The sequence below is a fragment of the Charadrius vociferus genome, unplaced genomic scaffold (assembly GCF_000708025.1).
Source record: "Charadrius vociferus isolate BGI_N301 unplaced genomic scaffold, ASM70802v2 scaffold90, whole genome shotgun sequence".
NCBI classification, from domain to species: domain Eukaryota; kingdom Metazoa; phylum Chordata; class Aves; order Charadriiformes; family Charadriidae; genus Charadrius; species Charadrius vociferus.
Genome location: NW_009647222.1, coordinates 270,175 through 290,363, shown reverse-complemented (window position 1 = coordinate 290,363; position 20,189 = coordinate 270,175). Strand labels below are relative to the sequence as shown.

The 20,189-nt window shown below is 48.2% G+C and overlaps 1 protein-coding gene across 1 annotated transcript in view; it reads right to left on the bottom strand.

Moving 5' to 3' along the window:
• The window catches only part of B4GALNT3 (beta-1,4-N-acetyl-galactosaminyl transferase 3), a 47,644-nt gene extending 40,290 nt beyond the window's left edge, over positions 1–7,354 (bottom strand). Inside the window, exon 1 of the mRNA XM_009879743.1 lies at positions 7,342–7,354. Coding sequence (XP_009878045.1) covers positions 7,342–7,354 — 13 coding nt within the window. The remainder of the gene's footprint in view (positions 1–7,341) is intronic.
• Positions 7,355–20,189: the final 12,835 nt, after the last annotated feature.

The window sequence follows — 20,189 nt, the reverse complement described above, 5'->3', positions numbered from 1 at the left end:
CCAGAGCCCCAGCAAGGGCTGGGTGTGACAAACACCAAATGGCCCTGCTGACTCCTGACCTGCTACAAGAACGAGAGGGAACCCTTAGTGCTAATGTCCTTACAGTGTGGAGTCACATTTCTTACAGCAAAAGAAGTCCTTTCCCCTCCCCAGTCTGACAAGACACAGCGCTGAACTTGAATGGACTGGTGGGAACAGGATTTGGGGAGACCTCTGCACTTGTGAACCTGAGACACAAGACTAAATCCCTAGTGAAATCCTGACTGCTTCAACACCACGAGCAAGGCAGGAGCTGCAGCAGAGCACACTTGCTCACTGACCTGATGTGCAGGCTTTAATCGGGACCCAGGAGACACCAAAATGCAATTACAGTCAAAGAGGTGATATAGGACAGCATCTCAGTATCCCGTATTTTCTCTCTTTTGGTAGTTTGCTCCAGTTCGCCCAGTTTTTAAATCAAAAGGATGTTTTCTAACCGATGGTGCCGCAAACCACAAGCTGAAAAAACAAGCCAGGTTATTTTTTGCTCTTTAAAAAAAACACACCACCCACCAGGGATCTTGCCCAGTGGTCAAAACTGCCCAGCTGCTCATTTGTGTGCACAGCTGTATACAATTTGTACGGAGCTGTACAGCTATAGGAGCGAAAGGAACAGAGCAAAACCAAGTTGCCACAACCAGCAGCATTAAAAAGATTCTTTTTACCACTCATCTTCCCAGTAATTAAGGTAGCTATTTCCCAGTTTTCTGGGCAATTGAACCACCCTGGAAGAATCAACCCCAACATTTTTTCAACCCATGTTTTTGTTTGCTCAGAGAGGGCCAATTTTTCATTCACTTCTTACAAGCATTCACAACAGGCCTCAATTATCAAAGAGCTAGCCTTAGCCAAATCAAGAGGAAAGAAAAAGCAATGCCCATGTAATGAACTGTTGCTAAACAACATCAAATACATGTGAGGAGACTTTGATCTGCTCCTGGAAGTTCCACGAGCAAACACACAACATGAAACAAATACGGTAGATTATTTATTGCAATTTCTTCACTCAACTCTAAGAGTTTCTGCCAGAAATACGGTTCCCGTCCATGGAACAGAAACCGCAGAGGCCCGCCTAGGGCTACTTAGCACGCAGATGTGTTCCAAACTTACTGAAGACTGCTGGTTTCAATTAAGGACCAGAGCTGGTGCTTTAATTCCGTCTTACAAAAAAAGGTCTCTCTGAAAAGGCACAGCATATGCACAGTACCTCCCTGCGCAGGAAATAAAAGCCTTACGTAGGAATTTAGTAATTAGCAGATCAGACCATTGGTTCATCCCATCAGATAATCTACCTTTGACCAGTGGCCAAGATCTAATGTTTAAAAGGCAGAAGAAAACAACCTTCAAAAGTACCTTTAGCTATATAGCTTTACAGACGAGAAAAAAAAAATGTCTGCATGACCTATGCAAACAGTCAGCTTATGCCCTGAAGCACAAATTGTGATTACTCTTCTCTTACCATGCATAGTTGCAAGTGTTACTATTAGTCATAAAACTATCCAACCCCTAAAAAAAAAAAAGTAATCCAGCCACGCCACTCGCATCATTGGCTCCTGCAGCACTGAATTAACTACGCTGAAATTACCCAGTACATACACGATAGACTTATTTTACAAATAATGCTTTTTAATTTAATGGAGTAACTCCCTTATGCTATGGGGCTAAAGGAAACCAAGAGACTGGTTTCATTTCTACAGCCACCTTGAATTCTGCTGTATGACCAGCTTTAACCCTTCCCTCTTCAAGGAAAGAAAAGGTATAGATATCTGACACAAGTAAATCCTGTCACAAATAAATCTCTTCTGCCTCGGCCACCTTTGCTGTTCCTTCCCTTCGGTCCTTCTCAGACCTCACGATGTCCCTGATCACTGAAGCACACAGAGCTAGCTGCTGTGCTCCAGACGGAGATGTATGTGTGTTCAAGAGAACGTCAGAGCTCAGCCATGCCTCTTTATGGTCTCTTCCATTTTTAAAACAAAGCTGCTCTGGACCACATTGGCTTCAACCCAGAGGAAGCCCTTCTACTGGCTTCTGTGGGCTCAGATCCAGCCCTTGGCCCTAATTCTACTTATGTTTTGATTAGCTGCAGCAAGCGAGGCGGACAGCTTTGTGGCTTTGCCAATTTTTACCATGCAGCCTTGTGAGTAACTCCTGGGTCGCTCACCCTCCTGAGCAGCCCCCTGAGTGACAATTGTTAAAAGAGGTTTCTGTAGATTTTTCAGTTCCAGGTAAATGGTGCCTGGTTTCATGATGGCCTTTCCAGACAACTCCAGTTATGCAGATGAAGGATGTATTGGTTTGACCGTATCAAATCTCATACTAGCCTGACTTTAATTAGCTCCTTATGGCCTGGTTTTGATCTCAGAAACGCTGTGGTAAATCTGGAGTAACTCCCCCGAGGAGCAGAGTTTTGAGAACAGCGTTTGGCCCCTGTGGTGAAGTTCTGACCTTCTTTAGGCTCCTGTGAGGGCTGATCAGTCAACGGCCATGACAGCAGCTCCCGGCAAAACCAGACTTCCAGGACCCAGCTTTCAAACCCAGGTGCCCCAAAACCAGCAAGTTCATCCACGTCAAGCAGGGCACTTATGGCAGCCAGGACCTTGCCACAGCATCCTATGCTACCTTCCCACAGAAGCTCTTGGGGATGAGGCACGCTTGCCTAAAGCCAACCCCTGGGGAAACCCAGGCATTTCAGCTCGGCTTGACAACTGTGCAAAGGACAGGAGGGTAAAAGATGTCCCCACTGCAGAGTAACTAGTACGTACATGAGGACCTCAGCGGAGGTTCACCCACTCAGATCAGAGCTGTGCTTGGCCCGCAGCCTTACAGGACGCATGAGCAGCAACCTGCACATTCTTGTCCTTGCAGCGCATGATGCTGCCAAACGCTGCTACAACGCGGACCTCTTCCTGCCACTCCAGTGCTGTTTTCATACAGATATCCAAAGAGTGTGGGCTGCTTGACCGTTACCACGTCCTTGTGCACCACAAATAGCCTGGCTGAGGTACGGGCGTGCTGAAGGTCTGGAAACTACATGAGGTTCTTGGAAGCAACCAATGGCATTTGGCTGCCCATATAGGAAATACACTTGCACAAACATGCTTGCAGACAGTTCCTCACCAGTTCCCCATCCCAAAAGGGGTGCCAGGGGTTAGTTCATCCATGGCGCTGACCTGCTGCCTCTGACTGTTCCCACCCAGCTGCCCCAATCCTAGTCTTTTCCATTACCCACTAATCCTGACTGGTCTGTGGTTGTTTCCTTGGATGCTTATCTGTAACCCTAATCCTAGCTCATGCTCTGGCTATTTCCCATTGATCCCTGGCCTCCCTGTGTCTAGCTCCCTTTGCAACCCTTCCAGGAGACACAGTCCAAGCATGGAAGCCTTCTCCTCAGTGCCTTCCCTATCAACACTGCAAGTGATTTCATTTGTTTGAGACCTGTATCACCTATAGCTTTTTCCCCAAAACCATGCAGCTTCAATAGCATCAGACTGAAGCATCTGAATACAGGTCTCATTCACAGTAACCAGCACTGAAATGCTCCCACTAGGCCTGCATGGCAGACAGGCATGATTTTTGCAGGTCTCATGGCCTGTGCTAGCAGCAGCCAAGCGTACCCCGGAGGGAAGGGAATAGCTCCATTTTGTTTTACCAGCCACCTCCCCTTCACACCAGACCATGAAGAATCAGCTGCAGTAAGCTGCATCTTGCTCTGCATGAGATCAGTAGGATTTTTGTGACTGGTCTCCAGAGGAAAACATTTTGGCTTATACCTTTTTGCTGAAAGAGAAGCCTCAATACCTGAAAATGCATAAATATTGTGGTTTATGCTGGCACCCAGTCCAGCTGTAACCCCTTCTCATACTACAGTTTAGCATCTGTCTATACTGAGTTCTTGATTACCCAGTTTCTTACTCCACCAAGGCCAGATCCCCAAGAAAAGCGCTCAGGATTGTTACCTGAGTCCCTGCAGACCTTTGCCCAGCAGCGTTGTGGCATAGGTAATAATTTGTACAGGCCTGGTATGTGGTGGGGTACCTTGGAGCTACTGTTGCTTTCCAGCACCGGCAGCCCATGGCCACAGGAGGAGGTTTCTAAGAGCCCCCCACAAAGCAAAGAAGCTCAGATGACCTGATAGAGCCGGCACCGCCCTTGGACTGAGCAGATGGATAAAAACAACCACGTCCATATGGCCAGGAGGAGGTATCCTAAATTGTGGCACTGCCTGTGGCATTGTTATTTGTTACAGGAGTAGCCCAACTCCCTGCAGCTGGCCCAGGACCCAGCTCCACCCAAGACAAGGTGAGTGGGAACAGCAGCATAACCAAACTGGGGACTGGAGCAGGTGACAGTGGTCTTGCAGGAACAAGGTCTACCATTCACTTGCACTTCTCTCTGGGTCATTAGGAGAGCTAGGTGGGTCCCCAGAGACCAGCAGCAACCCATCCTGAGCCAGGGGGGTGGCTGGGTTCTGGATTCATCGCCCTAGTTTCCCCATTTCCACCCATCCTCAGCCAGTGTCATCCACTTAACATCCAGTAGCCTTGGCCATGACCTCTCTGCAGCACAATGAAAGGCAGAGGGGTTTTGACATCGTGCCTTTTGATAGAGTCACAAGCACCCCTGCTTCTTTTTATTCTCAATTCCTAAAGCTAAATTGCTCAGGCAAGGCAGGGAATGTCCACGAGCTAGAGCTGGGAAAAGGCAGAAAGGCTCCCTGTGACACCCTGCTCTTGCGAGCCAGTACAGCCTTCCCTGGCGAGCAGAGAGGCACCATGCAACAACCGACACCAACTTCCCATACAGACCTTCACATCAAAGCCTTCCTGCAGGAGAGCTACTGAGTCAGGCACTGATGGGCTCTGCCAGGACAGGAAATCTGGCAAACGCCACATAACATGGGGGCTGCCAAGGAGACCCTCTGCGTGAATTCCCTTCAGATGCGGACAAGGCAGACATGGCCCTCTCACGTGCATGAGTGAGGCAGAGGGACACAATTCAGTTGTGAAGTTTTAGATAGAAAAATGGGGAGAGTTTGTCACACTGTTGAAAGTTCAAGATCCCTACAGACTGCCTTGGTGCTGTTTGTGTGCTGCTGTGCCCTGTTAACCTCTGAGAAGGTCCTGCAGTGACTAGACAACTAGTAATAATATCTGTTATCCTGGCTAATGGGAGCACAAAGAAGGCTCCGAAATCAAGAATGATTTCTCAGAATTTTAAACTTTTCTTTCCCGCAACAATATTCTTTTCATCTTAGTAAGCTACAAGTGACAACTCTTTGCTCTAAGATCTCTGCCTGCTGAGATATAATAGTTTCTTTGTGCTTTCTTTATGAAGGTGCCCAACACCTTCAGGTACTTGCATACCTGCCAGCATTTGAAAACTAAAGAAACATCTGGGGAGAGAAAGAGGAAGATCTTGCAGCTTTGATTAAGCAAAAAAAAAAAAGATTAAGAAAGCTTTTGTAAAACAACTGAGGAACAGGATGCTAAAAAAGAACGTGAGTACGCTCCCTGATTGACTACAGGCTCTAAATATAGAGATGTCTCCAGGTATAGTTCTGGTCTGCAGAAGTGCATACGGGGTGCAGAAAGCTCCAAGGTGGGAAGAACAAGGAACACGGCATGCCAAGGAGAGGCAAAGCCATGTGAAAGCCCTGAGCGAGCTGCACCGAGTAGCTGAGGGGCCACAAAGAAAATGGTGAATGACTGTATACTGCCAATACGTTGCCCGTGTTCTGCTGAGCTCTTCTTAGGGGCACAGAGAGTTCCACCCTCTTCTAGCTCCGCTACTTCAGCTGAGTTAGCCCACTGTAGCCAAAACACATGTTGCGGTGCAAACGGGCACGTGCACTGGTGGTCATACACACAGGGTGGGAAAGGGCAGGAGTAGAGTGAGTGGTCTGTGCAGACGAGGAGGAGAGGAGGCAGGTGTGCAACAGCAGAGGGGACTGCTGGTCTGCGTTCAGATGGACTGGGAGAGGCTGCGATTCCCCTCCACGATGCACGGACCAAGTCAGTGAGGAGCCAGTGTGGGATGGTGTCAGAATTTGAAATGGAAATGCACAGTTGCAACCCTAGAAAGGAAGCTGGCAAGGGCCATGGCCATGTCATGTCTTATTTATTCCAAGATCTGACCTACTACAGTCATGAACATTGCTCTCCACCTTAAAGGACCCCAGAAGGGAAAAACACTGTGATGTAGAGCAAGCTGTGCAGTTCCAGGAGCTTGGCAGGAGAGAGCAAGGCTTTCAAGGCCATGAAAACATGCGGAGGAACAGTATGAAAGAGCATTAAGTAGGCGAGGTCAGAAACATGCAGGTACTTGCACGCTGGGGTGGACAGGTATGTATGAAGAGGAGTGAATGGATGGGGAGCACATCTACATGCCCAGAGAAGAGCATGATGCGGTGAGATGAGGCGGGTGGACAGCCTCAAAGATGAAGGGATGGAGCCTTTTGGTAGGAGGAGACATGTTTGGCAGGCAGAAGCAGAGCGATGTGGGGCTTTGGGTGTGCCTCCATACTGGTGCTGGTGGGGAAGCCGGGAGGTGAGGAAAACTGGTGTGGCAGCATATAGGACTGAGCATGTGCTGCAAGCATTGACACACACGCTGGGGTCATCCAGGTGCTGCTTACTTCTCCTGGGCAGGCAGCAGGTATAGAAATTGCAGCACACGTCTGTGAAGTGCCTACATATGCACAATGACTCCTTAGGACACTTTTACGTGGGAGACGGCATCACCTATTAGACAAATACTATTTACTGTCTGTCACCTCTGGCGCTTTCATTGCACGAGTATCTGACACAGAAAGGATCCTTGGCTATCACCATCCATGAGGGAAGACAACAAAAGAGACCTTATCTCAACAAGGGACCAACACTGGAGAGAAAGCTCATCTAACAGTGCCTGAAACCACTTGCTCCTCTGGTTGACGCAGCCTGTGTCACTCAGGGTGTTTTAACACAGGATCCAAGTCTGGGATCTCATGAATCCCAAGCTGGATCTTAACATTAACCCTAATGTTAAAACATTTGGGTAGAGTGTATTGAAGCGTCCCACACCCTGGCTCTATACAAAGGGAACCACTGCAGCCTGTGGGGCTTTTATGCAGAATAGTAAAGCTGGTGTGGAAGACACGCCTCTGGTCTATAAAACAATGCACCGAGCATTGTCAGCAGGTCATTTAAGAGCAGCAGTGCACTGCTTAGCGACTAAAACCCTCACCTCACCTCCACTTCCCACCGTGGCCTCCTCAGGCTCGGAGGGAGGAGGGAAGAGCTGCAACTAGATGTTCATTACCGATCAGCTCCATGCGGGCCACCTTGGGTCAACAAAGTGCACATAAAATTGCCCTGGCACTAGCCCAGCTGTCTGCCATGCAATGGAGCTCAGCATCAAATTCCCTGACCACCTGAAACAACACAAAGTGAAGTGCAGGTGCTGCAACTCTTCTGCTGGGAAAGAATCATTCTTAACCCAGAGCAAACAGGTTTGGTTAGATGCGCTCGGCAAACATGAGGAGCACAGGTGCCTCTGGAGTGCAGGACACTTACAAGGTGCTATCATGAGACTATCTTAGCACACGATGCAAAATTAGGTTAGACCTTAGTTTTCTGGGAGATTCAATTGCTAGTTTCAGGACTCTGGGCTGATTTGGTAGTACTTGGAGCACACAGAGACTCTACAGTGGAAAAATGTTACATGTGGAAAAGCCTTTAGAACCTGAAATACACACACCTGCAGAGCGTAAAGCCACAGCCGTTTCTTTACAAAGCTACAGATCCAGACAGTACTATCACATATATTTTAAATAGTAGTAACTTTAATTTACAAAGGAATGCAAAGAAATGCACACAGGGATTTGTACGGCTTCGTTTAAGCCATATAGTGACATGACAAATCCCAAGCACCCGCAACACACACAGCTGGTAAAAGCCGAAAGTGTGAAAGAAGAACCACTGCCTATGTGCCTGCAGCTGTACGAATGTATCTACTACGTTCACAAGAAAAAGCACCGATGCTGCACACCTCTGCCTTGTCCTCGGAGCAGAGGAGCTCTGCTGCAACTGCCGAGGTGGCCAGGGCTGGACAAGGGCTTTCTTGAGCGTTTTCTACCAGCACAAGAGGTGGCTCAAATCCTCAACAGTTTTAAGTGACATAAGAAAAACATTGTCGACTAAAGCCCTTTTTGCGTGGTTGGGAAGCATTTGGCCTATTGTCACAACAGCTCTTGCAGCAGAAGCCAGAGACCTTGTCAAGTCTGTCCGTGCCATTTTGGAAGTAGATTGTGAGTGCGTGTGTGCATCTTTGTGTGCGTGCCTGCATGTATACACATGCATAAATACTTCCTTTCTTCCGTCAAATGTTGTGGCTTTCGCATCTTGCTTGCTAATTGAGAGTAGCGTGTTTCAGTAGTCACCATGTGGGTTTGTTTTTTTTTCCAAATGTAGAAAAAGGATCCTGAGTAGAGGTTCTTTTTGGATTGGGTTAGGATTGTGGTAAGGGGTCCAGAGTCCAGTGTCTTCCAGAATGGTGGAAGACCTACCAATGCAGGAAAGAGCTGCTGCTGCTAAGGGCTATCCCCTTTGTTTTTCTAACCCTAACCCTTACCATAACCTAAACTTACCCCACCCACAGCTAGAACCTTCTCTCACAATCAGACTGGCGAGGCTGGATGGGGCTTTGAGTAACCTGGTGTAGTGAAAGCGTCCCTGACCATGGCAAAGACTAGACAATTTTTAAGGTCCCTTCCAACATAAACCATTCTATGACTCTATGAAATCTTTTCCTCCCCCCATCACCTCTCTTGTTTACTTTTTTAAAATTATTTTTACTTGAACATACCTGCTCTGCAAGGCCCCCCCAAGCACTGCCCAGTTTGAGGACCAGCCCAGTATCATTCACCTGACCCGTCCTCCCGCCAGGGGCCTCAACCCTGGCCAAGCAATGTGAGAAGCTCCACTCTCCTGAAAAAAAGCTTTCCAGTAACTAAAGCCTTCAGCTGCCTTTGCACCGTATCACTCAGCAATAGGCAGATACACCCAGATCTGACACCACAGGATATGGGGGTCCTGCGCAGCCTGGGGAGGGCAGCAGGTCACTCCATTTGAACCACTCCAGTTTCAGGGTCTGAGACAAGAATTATAAGCAGTCTTCAGACCTGCAAGAGCCCCAGAAAGGCATCTCTGTGGATTTTAGCACCTTGCCTTTGAGAAGAGGTTGCAGCAGACCTTGCAAATGCCCAACTCTGCAGAGGGGAGGCAGCAGAATATTGCAATAGTGCATTTTAAATAGATTGGCTGCAGAAGTCAATTTAGCACAGGGACATGGGGCCACCCTCCAAATCATACTACAACCCTCCTTCCTTTGCCAAAGGAATGCATGCTGTCCCAGCTTCACAGGAACATCAGCCCCTTCCCAATGCCTTCTCTAGGGCAGTGGGGAAGCCTCCATGCTGCACAGCTCCTAAAGCACTTACTGTCATGTAGCATCTTTCCAGCAGCTCTGCATGGCCTCGGGCAGGGATGCTGACAGACCGCTTAGCACAGACAGAGGAGCCCAGTGCTGCAGCTGGAAGACAGATTCTTCCTGGAGAGCCTCAGACAGCAAAGGCGGGCTATTTCAAGTGATTGTCTGGTTAGAAATTAGTCTTTTTGCCAGTAGTAAATGCCAGAACAGAGTTCAGTGAGGGGAAGAGAACATGGAAGAACAATTTCCCCCTCTCCACAGTAAATGATGATTATTAAGAGCAAGGAGGTCCCTCTCATTATTACCAGCAAGTGCAGGACAAAGCCACTTTTCCATCACAGAACAGCATTCGGCTGGGAAAAGATGAGTCCATCCTCTCAGGCTTGTGAGCTGAAGTGACACAACTGGCTTAAGCCCCCGGCCACAGCAGTGCCAGTGCCCTGCAGGGTCACTCCAGCCCCAGCCCTCATGCGTTCCCAGTGCCAGCAAGAGACAGCCAGGAGTGAAGGCTGCCGGCATCAGGAAGAAATCTTGTACTAGAAGACTTGCCAGATTTTCACAAAGGGGAAGTAGTAGGACACAGCTGCCTTCTCCCCCGGCTTCCCAGTAAGTCTGCAGCTGGTGATGCTTTCTTCACCTTGCTGGCAAATAAATCCTTCCCAGCAAAAATGGTAGACCTGAGCTGGTCTGACACAGAGTGCAATTCCTCTTGCAGCTCCGGGAAGCATATTTTCCTATGTATTTTTTAATTTGCCTTTCTTTACCCGCGCTAAAAATACCTTGATGTCCTTCACATAGACACTCCCCATTCCACCTCCGGCAGGGAAAAGGAAAGGGAAGCCGGGGACTCACTCGAAAGTTTTGTTTCCTTTACTTCACCGGCGCAAAAACCGCAGAGCAGTGCTCGCAGGAGGGAGGCACCTATGCCTAGAGCTGAGACGGGAGCGAAGACAGACCTTGCCAGTACCACACACCCTCTGGTTCCCGCAGCTCTCTCCTTCCCGTACACCGACCATAAGGGCGGCCTGGCAGAGGGCTAGCACACATCCCCTGTACACACGGCCACGTGCAACGGGAGAGGCCGCTTTCCAAATTAGCTAGACGAAGGCATAAGACACAGCCTAGTGCAGCCACCCCAGCTGCTCTCGTTTCTCTGCTGTTTTGGGGAAAAGTGGGATTTCACCTCCCTTCCAGCAGAAACAGTTGTCAGGCAAACCATGAAAATGCCTTCCTGTTTTTTTTCCTTAATCCTGCTGTTGGCCCAGCTTCCCCCATGATCAGTGCCCAACACTCTTGCTGAAAAAAAAGCCCCAGAAATCTCAATGCAAACCTTGTTTATGTTTATTCTGAGCTTCATTAGGTTGTCGGGGGGGTTGTTTTCCTTCAGGACACCCATGGTGTCCCTCAGACTGCCTCCTCCTGAGCTGTCAGGACTGATAACGCGCACAACTCTGCATTTCTCCCTACAATGATCATAGTTTGCCGTTGTGCTGCTCTCGCACATACTGCAGACGGGTCTTTCCAAAGGCCATTCATCAAAGGCAGAATAGGGTTTAGGGACCAAGTCCCCTCCTCTGCTGCATCCTCCCACCCATTCCTTGCCCCAGGCTGTGCAATTCAGGCAAGCGCAATGAATGGGAAAGGCCAGAGGTGAGAACCTGTATTCTGGGTGCCCAAGTGAGTTCCCGCTGCTGGGTCACACACACTAGCAAATTTGGCTCCCGAAAGACAGGGTAGCGGCATGCCTGGGGCAGCCAGACCAGCAGGCCTGTACCAGCAGGGCAGGCCAGGTCTGGCAGAATAGTCAATAATGAAACAACATGCTTTCCCCTTGCACTGAAGTCATCTGGAGCCCAATTAATGCTTTTCCATTCACGGACATGAAGTATTTCAAAAGGATAAATAACAGTTATCATCTACATCTTTGCCGTACAGGCTAATTGAGGCATGGGCTGCTGAAGCAGCTCATTCTGAAGCCTCGGCTGCTCAGCAGCAGAGACAGAGATGGCATGCATCCCCAGTCGCCCAAATTTGTGCTGTAACCACCAGACCACAGCCCCTCCTGAAGTCTGCTCTGTAATAGAGAGCAAACAAGGGCTCATTTAGGGTGGGCAGCTACTGTGGGCAGCAAAATCTTCAGCAGCTTGTTCTGGCGGGGTGGGAGCAGCGAATACACATTAGTTTTCCTACAGGGGCTGAACCCCACATCTGCTCAGAAAACCTCTCCCTAAGCGGGGAGACTCCTGTGGCTCTGAAGACATCCAGAGAGCAAAATTTGGCCTCCCTAAGTGTTTATATGATATTCAAAGGGAGACTGAGCTCCGAGAATCAGGATTTCCTACCATATCCCGAGACCGTCCTGCCAATGCCCTACTCTCCCCATTGCTTCAGCATCCCCACAAGCAACCCCCCCATCCGGGCATCCCACACCCCTCACCATGAGACCCTCGAGATGCCGGCAGGCACACGTCGGGTGCTCTGCGTGGAGAGATTTAAGACCTTTTTCCTCTCCTTCTCGCCAGGCTCGGCTGGGTCAGACACTGCTATTTGGCAAGAGGAGAGCTCCCTGCTAATTTTAGCCTCCGGCTCTCCACCCAGGCAGCAGCAGCTTAACCGCTGTGGAAAGACGGGCAGCGCGGAGGTGAGGGCTGGGAGAATGCTGCCTTCAAATGGGGCACGCACTGCCAGCTAAATATAAACTGGAGGCGGGCAGGGGGGGGAGCCACGCTGGTTCGGCATGAAGCAAATTCTTCCCCCATCACCCAGAGACGGAGCAAGGACAAACAGTGGCTCCTGAGGGGATCTGCTCCCGGACCCCGGCAGCACTCATAGGACACACTTTCTGCCCAAAGCGATAGTTTAGGCTGCAAACTCACAACAGGATCCCACGTGTTTTACATATTTTTTGACAGATCTGTGGCTGGTGCACCTCGGAGCCCAGCATGCCATGCCAAGCCAGCACCACTTTGCAAGCACCACTTGTATGAGAGTCTGGTCCAGCACCTTCCCAGAATGGTCCCTTCTCCACGCCAGTGCCTACTACAAAATGGTTACCCAGGGTTGGGATGTCCTCACTGCTGAGGCTGATAGCTGTAACATCGCAGTGGCTGCTGTGGGAGTCAGCGCTTGCGGCGGGAGTTTCCCCCTGTGCCTGGCTGCAAACTTGCACTTGTTTCAGCAAACAATGCCTGTCCCTCTATGTGAGAGAAAAACCCCAAAAGGGTATGGAACAAAAGACAGTAAGCAAGCCCTGAGGATTATGAAAGGAGCAGAGGTAGCATGAACCTCAGAAAATCCAGAGACTTTCTGGATTAAATCCCACCTGACCATGGATCATAGGACTACGCACAAACCAAGCGTCTTTTTTTTTAATTTTCCACTGTACCTAGAGAAAAGGGACTTTACATCCTTCGCAAAGAAAGAGAGACATGTGAAGAAATCCTGACTACATTAGCAAATCCTTTTTCTGCAGAAACAACTGGCAAAGGGCTGGGCGTTTGCTACAGACACCCAGGACAAAACAGGTAACCACACTCGGCAAATCAAGCGGAGCAGCTGCAGCACTGAGCACAATGCTCTACACAGGGAAAACAGATGTCTTGGCAGACACTGACTACAGTAAAAAATCACTGTGGTACTAATTTTCAAGGCATCAAATACATTCTTAACCATCTCAGCAGAGCTACTTATGGTCCCCACGAGCTTCTGTAATTATTACCCCTGCATTTTCCTCTACCCCTTTTAAAACTCTGAGTCAGTGGTTTACCCTGTGCCCTCCGACTCCTTTCTGCATCTTTCTTTTTGATCTCTGCATCCAAAACTGTCGATTCCAGCCTCTCTGCTCTACTGAAATCCAAGTATTTGCTTTTAATTTAGCCTTCAGTTCCTTCCCCCTTACAACTTTTTAGGGGCCATTGGCATTTTCTGATCACTCTGCTCAGACACTCCTCTTGCTATTCCCCACTTTTGATTGTGTCTTACTTCTGTTAAATAATCTTGGTCATCTGTATTCCCAAACACTGCCTCTTCTCTCCTGCCTTCCCTTTTTCCTTCTACTTCTGCATGAGCTGCAAGACTCGCTAAAATATTTCTTTCCCCTCCTTGATGCGCCTATATCAGATATCTAATTCCAACAGAGTTACAAGAAAAAGGTGAAAACTGAATTTACAAAGGATCTAAATTTAGGGAAAAAACCCAACTAATCATGCCATTTGGGAAGCACAGGGTTTTGGGAGAAAGCACTCAAGAGAGAGTACTGGAAGACCCAGAGTTAATTGGCAAAGCAATTACAATTTGCGAAGCAAAGGAAATCAGCCGCATGGCTGGAGCTGATGGAATGCAGACAGTGATCAGACAGTACAGACAAACTGAAATAATACTAGCCAGACTGAGGCAGGGGGACAGTAGGAGTTCAAAGAGGGAGTGCATCCTCCCCTGCCCCACCAGCACGCACAAAAGACCCTCTTCCCCACTGCAGCAAGCGGTGCAAGTCAGTGAGACGCACCTGGAAACACCTTGCAAGACCTGCAAGGAACGGCTGCACGTTCAGAGGAACCACAAGTGCAGAGCATGACTACAGGGCGGCAGCAGCAGCGTTAACATCATCAGGACTTCTTCAGAGGAGTAGCAGGGATGATGATGACGGCTCAGCAGGAGTGAAAAGGAACATGAAAGGCAGAGGCATTTATTAACTACAGGTGAGCAGCACTATGCCTGCAACAGAGAAACTGCCAAGGAATGAAAGGCACAGGGAGGAAAAGCAAATTAAATTCAGGTTGAATGCTGGCGATCTTAGCTCCCCTACTGGAGCAGGTGAACAACACGGACAAGTAAATACACATCATCAGTTACAGCCAGTAACTAGAGGGGAAAGGAAAACCACTCACTACCAAGGTTAAAGTCTGCTCTCACAAAGCATGTCCAATTCCCTGAAGAGGCGGGAGACCAAAACAGTGGAGACAGATTTACAATACAACTATCCACGGATAAATAAGCTCCCAATATAGCACAACCCAGAGCAGTACAACTGTCCTTCAACTCACACACCTTAGAAAGCTCCTTCTGCCCTGAGGAAGCAGTTGCAGAATTGCTGGACTGGGAACAACCTGGGCATAAGGAGGTGACAAAGCAACACCCTCCCGCCATGCTTCCCCTCCCACAAACCTGCTTGCTTGGGCCCTGAAGAATTAAACACCAAAGAGAGTTTTCCCCCTGCCTGCTTGCTTGGGCCCTGAAGAATTAAACACCTTTATAAAGAGAGTTTTCCCCCTGCCTGTGAGGGGAGAGGAGAATGATGGCCGATACCAAACCACTTCTGGTGCTTGAGGTACTCACAGCTTATGGTCTGCCCAGCATACAGAGACAAATCAAGTGCCAACTTCGTAAAACCTTTTTCCACAGACCACCACTGGAGCTGTGTTTGGCACTGAAGCTCTTTCTAGGACCCATATGAACTTAGATCCATGCAGATGTTTACGCAGGGCAGGGGGAACGGTCCTTGAGGATCATCACCTGAGGCTTGGGAAAAGCTAGACCTGCTGGGTTTACGCAAAGAGTCTACATAACCTACATGGCAAAAAGCGAAATAAAAATTGAAAGGTGAAATGGTTGGCAACAGTAACGCCAAGGCTGCTGTCAGGGTGCCTATCTCAAAATCAGTGGGAAGAGACTCAACAATTCTTGGAATAGTGAATTATATCAGACAAATTATAAATGTTTGGAAAAATGTCCTTCAGAGCTAAAGCATCCCACAGGCACAGGGCTTGAGTTTCAGGCAAGAAACTGAAAAAGAAATGATGCAGGCTTAGTATTTTGACAATAAGCAGTAATTCAGCGATCCACAGCTGACACATGGGTTAGTTTTGCTGTACAAACTGAATATAAGCCTAAGAGAGAAAGGGTGATTGCAGACCTTTGCTAGCACACAGCACAAAAATGCAAGGGAACCAGGCACAGCAGCGCATTATACTATCGCCTGTCTCATAGAATGGTTTGGGTTGGAAGGGACCTTTAAAGTTCATCTAGTCCAACCCCCCTGCCATGGGCAGGGACATCTTTCACTACATGGTTGCTCAAAGCCCCATCCAACCTGGCCTTGAACACCTCCAGGGATGGGGCATCCACAACTTCTCTGGGCGGCCTCTTTCAGTGTTTCACCACCCTCATGACCAGAGGCAGTTCTGTCAGCCTGCCCTCATGTGCCCTGGCCCCTCACCATCCCGAAGAGCCCACACCCCACGTACCAGTGTCCTTCCTGGACTCGGGAGACCAAGAGGGGACACAGGAGTCCAGATGCAGTTACCAAAGTACCAAATAAGAGAGGAGGAAAGCATTTTAATTGTTCTTTTTCTTGTTTTATTGTTAGTTTTTTGAATTGCTTATTGCCCAGTCTTGAAAAGAACTCCTAATGAAGCAGCTAGAAGGGACCTTAATGCTGAAGGCCAGCACTACTTCCTGGCAGAACTGTGGTCCCCTGCTTCTCCACAGGAACAGCCATCCCTTGGACTTATTTGCTTGACCTGTTATTCTTTGGGCACCACCACGGAGGGTCTGGCTTCATCTTCAACCACCCACCAGGCAGCCTTCTCATCCTCAGACCAAACAAACTCCACCACCAGGCCCCAGGGACCTCAGTGGCCCGCCAAGAGACTCTTCCTGTTGCCCCAGCACAGCTTGTCAAAAGCCAGGTTATCTCAGCCCCTCTTCTTGGGAGTCAGAGCAGAAGAGATGGCACCACTTCAGGAGGGATGAGGGGGCGGATGGATGGGAAAGAAGAGTTCACACCACCCATGGTGGTCAACAAAATAATTGTTAATGCCAGCAGATGGAACAGGTGAGCCCACAGGACAGCCAGGTGCAGAGGCTGGGCCGATGGTAGGGCACTGGCCAGGCATTTCTGCAATGCTGCTGATACAGGCACATGCTGGGGGTGGATCCACTTCCATCGGCTCTTGTTGATCTTTGGGTGGATCCACCTCCACAGGCTCCACATCATCAGCCACATGAGCGAAGGCCATCACTACCATGCAGCTGATGGGGCATCTCCTCTGATGTTGCCTCCTCTTCCTCCGCACCTCCTGCAACTGCCTACCTGCCTTCCCATGCAAAAGCGGGCAGCCACTCGCCTTGCTGCTGTGGGACCTCTTTCTTCCAATAATCCCTGGAAACCCAGGGCCTCAAAGCTCACTGAATTGTGGGCCAGCAGCTGGGGTCCCTGTATTTATAGGGCCTGGAACAGAAGGCAGCGAGGTGGCTCATGACATCAGGAGGCAACTGTGATGGCAATGCCTGTGGCCCAAGATGGCTGTTCTGGGAGCTGGGAGGCCTGTGGTCTGAAAGATGACCTGACATGGGAGAAAGAAGAGGGATGGGGAAACTAAGGGCCCCTTTCCTGGGGATCGCTCCCCTGTGCCCTTCTGCTGCCGCTTGGGCACAGGCACTGCCCTCCACCTCCCCTGTCAGAGGCCACCAAGGGAGGTCCTTGGGACCTGCAGGTGGCAGGGTTCCTTTCCGCTCTAAGGTTCACCCTTGCTCTATTCTCTAGTTTTAACAACAAATCTTCTCACTGCTTTTGCCACCCCCATCAAGAAAGGGGCAACATATGCCCTGGGAAAGACATTAATAGTGTGTTCACTCTTAACACCTGGGCTTGGGTGTTATTTTGAATTTCTAAGTAGATGCAACTACTCCTTCACATTGGTATGAGAGTACAGACTATGGGTCATAATTGCTGCTCACAGTGCTTCCTCTGAAATAGGCATGCATTCATGTTTTCAAGAAACAGCAATTGCAAAATGAGACGTCTTATATTTTCTGTCTAACATACGGAGTACATTTATTTTCAAGATATACCTCTGTGGAAATTATAGTTCCGTCAGGTTTGATAGGAAAATTTGGCTTTGGCAGATTATTGGTTTATTTTGCATTTTTGATTGAAAACTAATAAAACCCTACCAACTGGCCTGCTTACAACAAAACATGGACTGCGGCAGCTAATGCTGAGAGCGAGCTGCCGCAGCAGGTAATTGAGACTATTAGCACAGGGTGGTCTGGACAGGATATTCTTAGTCCATCATAAATTTTGTTCTGCAGCTTAGATGGGGTTAATAGCACCCAGACATGACTACTGCAATTTTACAGAAAATAACATTACAAAATATAAATAAAACTGATTTAGGAAGTGAAGTATTTATGAGAAGGGCTGGAGATATCTTAACTAGGCTCAAATAAACGGCAGCGCTGAGGAAGCTGTTCGAGTTGCCAACACCAAATATACGGGCCAAGTCAAACAGCCCACGCTAATGACATGGAAATAAGTGGCCTCTTGAAGCACGGCAAAACCAGATTTATTTGAAATGGCAGGAAAAAATACACTTATCATTAACGTAGATTATCCTCACTTCAAGAGAGCTCTACTAGGCAATTCCACAGCCTAACAGGTGATGATGCAGATCAAATGTTTTACTGGTAAATGGGATATAACGGTATCCCGCAAAGAACTACTGTTTAGTGTGCGTGAATTTACACAGTTTCAGTAAAACACGGGCTTCCATATAAGCCTACTAGTTCCTAATACTCACAGTTCAGAGGGCTAGCAGAAAACAAAGTTAAAGAGATAAAACATGCCTGTTACAGAAAGCCCCATAGTCAAATCTCTGATCTCTATTCAATGTTTTTACATTACTAAGTAGCACTGGCTGTTAATTGCTCATATTTGGCTCAACTGGAAAAAAAACCCCAAGAATATTTAAACTGTCTGAAATCAACACCAAGGTCATGAGATGGGAACCAGGAAGGAGGAAAACCCCCATGGATGATGCAAAGTCCTAGGACTTAGCATTTGCACCTCTGATGGAAAACAGTGACACAGAAAAGCAAGAACAGCCCAAGATGCAATCCTTTTGCTACATAAGAGTATCAGATAGACCTACAATGTAAAGTAATAGGTGACAGCTTTTCCAACTTCTTAAAACAAGGGGGGTAAGAAGCCACGTTGACTTTTCTCCTCAAATGGGAAATAGTCACAGAATGCTGAAATAAATATGCCTTAGGAAACGATAAAATCAGAATTAATCACCTTTTGATAGGGGAACTGATGCTTCAGGGGGACTCACAGGTCCACCTGACAATCTTTGGATTGTCTGAAATGATCCAACATCTCAAAGACTAATTGAATCTCATTATTCTGTGTAGGTGATTTCAATTCTTTATTATGCCAACATGAATTATTGTTCTAAGGTGTCTTTGGAGAAGGCTGATTTACTTAACAGCAACATTGTCCCAGACTATCGTAGCATCTGAAAGCGTAGGGGACTCTCTCCACATCAGGAATATCAAAGCCTTTGTGCTTTGGCATGGGAAAGTCTTCTAAGGAAAGCATGGGAAAGTCTTCTAAGGAAAGCAAACAGAACTACAGAGGAGCTCTGGTTAAGATCCCAGTGTATTTTAGCTTGGCTGATTACACGCACAGACTATGAATTTCTAACATCATGAAAAGCACAAGTATCTAAGGACCAGGTTCACATCTGTTTCCACCCAAGGCATTACATGGATCTTTCTTAAATCTCACACCACATCTAAATAAGACAGCTTATTTCCTTCTCTGGAAAGCCCTTCCCAGCTATTACTGCAAGCCTGAAAAAAAGCAATTGAATAGGAAGGTGGCTGGAAAAGGGAACATCAATGCACAGCAAGAACAAATAGGAAAGGGAAACCCAAAGTACAATAAAATATACAACAATAGCTTTAAGAATTGATAGGGTTATAAGTGCTGGAGAAAGAACCCCATCATCACTCCGTGCCCCACTGCCACGACCTAGAAGGCAACCTCTGTCTTCAGGAAAACATCCTGCCTTTTACCATATTTGCAGGCATCAGTAATGCCAAACCGCCAGACAAAAGATGATGTCCATCATCTCTCCCAGCTCCACTCTGCCTTCACATCTGCCTGAACTTGCAGGCGTGAGAAGGCAGAGCCTTTGCATTACTATACCATACGCAGAAACACACCTCCAGAAGACAATAGCATTTCTCTGCCAACCTCACAGCACAGAGGAGATGCACAGGAGGACACCACTCCATGACATCTGAGTCATCCTAAATCCAGCCTGACTCAAGACAGGAAGGTGTGGTGCAGGAGTACATGCTGGGTTGGCACACCGCTACACAAATCTGTCACAGGTAACGTGTACACAAAGGGATGATGGAAGAGTTTATTTATAATGATAACATGTAATCTCTGCAAACAATTTGGGGATCTTCTGGGGCCAGACAAACTGCAGGCCAGGTGCCAAGAAAACAAACACTCTCAACTCTCACTCAAGTGCACAGGAACCCAGGCACTTGGTGCCGCTCCACAAAGCGGTTATTTTAAGAGTCAAATCCCTACCAGACTTCAAGTCAAGAGGTAGAAAAAGCCAGGTTCACAAATTACTTGCAGTACATGCCACAGCATCAGTGAAAGGGTACACTGGTCCAGGACAAGTGTGGCATAGCTAGTGTGAGCTCCAGGCATCCCCTAGCTGCTGTGTCAATGAACCAATGATCCAAATTGCTCTCAGTGGCCCCGGCTTCTCCACCAAGTCTGTGACAGCAATCTGTGCTGTGAATATGGGCCTGGGGATGTTGACTCACTTTACATACACCAGTGCAGAGCAAGATGTGACAGCACTTCTCATCAT